General features: G+C 39.1%; 1 protein-coding gene across 1 annotated transcript in view; it reads left to right on the forward strand.

Annotated features, from left to right (window-relative positions):
• Positions 1-642: 642 nt before the first annotated feature.
• Positions 643-5,346, forward strand: part of LOC102200958 (crumbs cell polarity complex component 2) — a 28,741-nt gene continuing 24,037 nt past the window's right edge. Inside the window, exon 1 of the mRNA XM_005733604.1 lies at positions 643-850. Within this exon, the coding sequence (XP_005733661.1) occupies positions 751-850 (100 nt within the window). The 5' untranslated portion in view covers positions 643-750. The remainder of the gene's footprint in view (positions 851-5,346) is intronic.

The following is a 5,346-nucleotide window of genomic DNA, read 5'->3' on the forward strand; positions in this document are numbered from 1 at the left end:
TGCTGGAGGTTTCTTCCTGTTAAAAGGGAGTTTTTCCTTCCCACTGTCGCCAAAGTGCTGCTCATAGGGGGTCATATGATTGTGGTGGTCTACCTGACAACATAAAACGCCTTGAGGCAACTGTTGTTGTGATTTGGCGCTCTACAAATAAAATTGAATTGAATATTCTTCTTGATTCTTATACTTTTCTGAACTATATTAATTTTTGGACTTCTCGTGCTCCAGACTTTGCATTTACCTCATAAAAGTCTTTGTTCATTTTTGGTTTGTCCTATTCAAACCCAAAATACCAGTTCTGCAATTATTCTCACCAAGTTCTTCAAGTTGGAATTTTAATGGAAGAGAAACGACATATCAGCCAATCAACTGATGGAAAAATCATTTTTATGCTATTTTAAAAAGCATAATAATTATTATTTGCAGCATAAAACAAGCCGCTGAATCCACACCACTGTGGGTTTTATCATTGATAGCTGTCTCGTGCAGACAGCGAGCAGGGAGTTAAGTGACCCGTTCAGTCTGATCCATGACTCCACTCCACGTTTTCCACTCTTCACTCTCTGCTGGGGTGATTACGCTCTGCTTACTCCAACTTCGACCCTGCGACACTCACACACAAACTCTCAAACACACACACGCACATACACACTTAGCGGTCCAGCATGGAGGCGCCTGCTCCGAGCAGCTAACTTTGGAGCAGCTGGAGCGCATATCTTGCTGAATGGAGTACCTGTGGACTGACAGCATCGCATGAGACTGACATTAGCAGCCTGCTCTACCATGGAGTTTGGAAAGGTTTGGTCCAGATATCAGAGGACGCTGCTCATCACCATGATGATGTTCAAACTGGGTGAGCTCCCAACTTTGAGTTTTTGATTTTTTTCGTCTTGAATGTATAAAATCACAATAACCTCCACAGTTACATCAAAGCGAACCAAAGTGTAGCACGAAGAAGAAAATCTTATAAAGCTGCCCTTTTCCGACAACGCAAATAGTTAATAAGGTATTTTACAACAGCACGATGGCTCTGTGCAGACATACACATGTACATATTTGCGTCAGTGCTTAAGTAAATAAACATGCAGACCACTGCTGACCTAACAGGACATAAAGATGGAAAATAGTGCTATCATCAACAAAAAGTACATATTTAAAGTTGTCTGATGAATCACAAATATGATTTACATTTAGGGTATTGAATCCTGTTCTATCCAAATGTTGTGATCTATAATTGTGGAGCTCTACATATTGTTTCCTGTTATTAAAATAACTTTGCACTCTTTAACAAGTGTATCATACACATGTCCGAGTAAGAACCTTTAAACATATTAAGTTCATCCACGGGTGCAGTTCTTTGCGCGTCTGTTTATGTGCTCACATACATCACCCAAACTCTACCCCAACCCCACCAAGATTAGGGTTGGGGCCATTTTATTATAAAACTTTTGAACATTTACAACATTTAAATGGAAAGTCCTTTTAACAGCAAACATTGCTGTGCAAAAATTGGTGTATGAGACTTAATTTGAAAGGTAATATCCCGCATTTTACAAAAAAGCCCGCATTTAATATGTGGACAAAACAGAACAATAACACTAGACTTATGCTGCAGTGTGTATGTATAAAAACTGAAACTAACAGGACACAGTGTGAGAGTAGTTTGGTAAGTTTTTCATTTAAAGGTAAAGGATGTTACAGATATACTACATATTGTATAACAAATGTGTACATATTGGTGCCAATTTAAAGGACGCCTGCAGTGAGGGGATCTGGACGCTCTGTTGTGCTCTGTGACATATTCTGCTATTATGATTTGAATCCACCTTTTTATTAGAGGGAAGTGTTACTATGAAAAAGATCAAATGTACTTAATGAACATGGAAATGGCACCAAGTTACAAAGTGTCTTTAGTTTTTTCTTTTGTGTTTTTTGTGTGTGCTAAAAACTACACGTGAGAAATATATCTTTTAACTGGAGGTTTAGCACAATCATTTCTTTACTTACATCATACTGTGCTCATGAGATCACAAGATTAACTCGAATGAGCGTATGCTTCAACCTCCTGAATCCATACTCTATCAGAGAACCAAGAGATATAACAGGGTTTAAGTAGGTGTGCTCCTTATGGCTCCTAAATGTGTGCAGGGTGTGTCTGGGTGTGTACTGTTGGGGGGGTTCAAAACCTTATGAAACCCTACTGACCTATTTTTCCCGCAACCTTCATTTGTGTGAAATGTCTGAAGCTCATTTAAACGGTGGTAGAACGGCGGCATGGATTGGCTGTGGGTGGCATTGTTAAAGATCACCATGGTAACGAGCTGAGCGTCCGGCTGCACTGCTGCACAGCTTTTTTGTCTCGGCTATGAATGGAGGGGGTGATGGGTATTAAGGAGCATGGCAAGAGGTCTGGCACGCAGCAAGTTTTAAAGAAGAAGGCAGGCGAGAAGAGACAGAGGAGACAGGGCGATGGTGAAGAGACGAACACGAGGATGACAGAGACTGGAAAACTGGAAGAGTTCACATGAAAGTAGAAGTATTTAGAAAAAGTTTTTAACAATGAGCACATTTGAAAACCTCTCAAAAAGCTGAACAACAGAGAGTTTGTTCACAAATATATTTACTGTTACCTTTAAAACAAATTTGGTATTTTTAGGAAATGGGAAAAATACAAAACCAACATGTCCTAAAACTCACCCATTGGTCTCTTGAGTGCTGTCTTCTGCAGATGATGAACACAAAGGAGACAAGTGCATTTGTCAGAGCCATTCCCGTCTGTAGGACACGAGCTGTGTCTAATTCCAAAAGAATTTGTGAAATGCGGATAGAAAACTGGTGACTAACAATATGAAAAACATGGGGGCTAAGATGTATATAGAAGCCTTGTATTATACTTTTAAACATCTGTGAGCAGCTAGCTGACAAATTGACTCCCCGGAAAATAATTGGAGTTGGTGTAGCTTATACGAAGAAACAAATTTCCCTCCAGACTAGACACAAATAGTGAGTTTAAAGCGACATGGCCTCTACAGTAACTCACGGAGGAGACAAAAGAATGCATGTCTGTGGCTAGCTGAGTCAGAGAAGATTTGTGCTTTTTTTGTATAAAGTAAAGCAGCCACCTGCTGTGGGGCATCAGGAGCCCAAAGCGGAGCCCAGTCTCTTGTGGTGATTCAATAAAATTCCTCTGAGCTCAACTCGTGCGTTAGCCAGGGGCTTCCCTTTATCTATGATTCACAGCGCTGCTGTTTCCTCAGCCCTGCAGCAGTACTCTCTGTTGACTCTGTGGTGCTGTTGCCGTGACTCAGGGTAAACACGTGTCGACTGCCTTTTACATCTGCCAAGAATGAATTAGATTTTCTAGCAACACACCTCTATCTACATCCTTTGTAATGCACCCATCTGTGCACAAATGTGTAGTCACCTATTTGATTCACTTAGCTCTAGTTTTGCTGTTTTTAGTAAGTTAGTGAAATAACTCCAGAAATCTATTTTTAATGCCAACATTTCATTGGGTTTGAACTGGCAAATGTATAACATTACCAGCTCTCTCCTTGATTACTGGTTGACCATCATCACTCTGGACATCCCCAGGAGCAGGTGTTGTGGGGAGGAAAGCCAAGTCACTAATATTTATTCTCCAGCTACCCACTAGACCATTATGTCCACTCCTCCAATAAACTTCCTCGTTAGGGTGTGGGGGTTGTTTCCACCCGGGGAAGTATCCACTGTGTTAGTCAGCTGGTCTTGTTAAGTGGGAAGATATGTATGTGAATCATATACAGTAATGAACAGAAAACAATAATAACATTTATTTGGGTGATGCACTCCAAATCACCATGGCTACTCTTAATGAGGATCATCCGGAACCAACCCTCGTGTCCAAGGTTACGGATACAGTTCCTTAGCTCCAGGATTTCCCAGTTTCCCCTTATTATTCTCTCTATTTTATAATAATGCATAACTTTATTTATCTGTTCCCTTTTTTATATATTTGTTTACCCTTATTTCTTTACTAGTACTATTGGTATTATTATTTTTTTCTCCCCCTCTTCATCTTTTTCTTCATCTTATCATTAATAGTGGTGGGAGATTATATCATTATTATTAGTAATAATATCATTATTAGTTATATTCATTCAACTTTGGGTGAAAAACGAAGTTGATTTTTGAAGCTGGATTTCTATTAAACTGAATTTTATTCATATATCACCAAATTGCAGCAGTCACCTCAAGACCAATAATGCAGTAATACAGAGAAATCCCCAACAATCACCTAAAGCCCTCGGAGCAGGCACTTGGTGACAGTGGGAAGGAAAAATGCCTTTTTGAGGGGAAGAAACATCTGGCAGTTTATTTTAAATAAACCATTCCTTTGCAGATGGTTCAAGCTAATTGAAACGTTTCACCACTTCCTGTTGACAAATGGAGCATTTGTCTAAAAGACATCCAAAAAGTAGATAAAATGATAAAATAAAAAACACCTACCTTTGCTTTTGTTTTAAACAAAATGTATTGGTATCTTTCGGTTGTGGTCAAACATCTTGACTGTTAATTTTTTCCCCACTGTGATAGTGGGCATGTTGGTGCACTGGATGGCACTAGTGCCTCATAGAAATAAGGTTCTTAAATCAGATCCTCTTTCCAGGACTGTTGTTAAAGGATTTTTTCTGCACATTTTCAGCTTCTTTTGACAACTTTTTGTTATGTGTGACAAAGTTGGAAAAATCTATTCTAATTAGCATTTGAGACATCAGGATGCTTTTTGTTTTCTTTATAATATTTGAACAGATGATGACGTAAGTATTACTCTGCTGTATATGTCTGAAACAACACACAGGCAGAGCAGACTTTATTTCAAATGATGCATTTTGCTACAACATATTACATCTAATGGCTAAACTATGCCTGTACATGAACTTTACTGACTGCTTACAGTACATCACACTCGAACTGAAGTTTCTGTCTTTAAGGTTATCTTGAATTATGCACATTTAGAATAGCCCCAGATTTGCTTCAGATAATTAATAACTCTCTATTTCAGGCAACAACTACATGCTTTATAATGCAAAGCATCCTTTTTCATGTCCTTCAGGCTGGATTTGTCCATACCACAGCATAGTGATGAGACAAAATCTTCTGTTTTGGTATTAAATGATCACAGGCAATACTGCTGGATAGAGCGGAAAAGATGGTTCAGGTCATGTTTACATGATAGACACTACTTCATCTCACTTGATAACGATGAATTTGAGAAAAGCCAACATGTGGAATTCCTCAAGAGTCCCTCGTTGGACCTCTTGTGTTGAACATGTACCTGCTTTGCTCAAATTCTACTTGTGCCTTACA

This window comes from Pundamilia nyererei, unplaced genomic scaffold, assembly GCF_000239375.1.
Source record: "Pundamilia nyererei isolate P.nyererei 1_Seehausen unplaced genomic scaffold, PunNye1.0 scaffold00053, whole genome shotgun sequence".
Taxonomy (NCBI): domain Eukaryota; kingdom Metazoa; phylum Chordata; class Actinopteri; order Cichliformes; family Cichlidae; genus Pundamilia; species Pundamilia nyererei.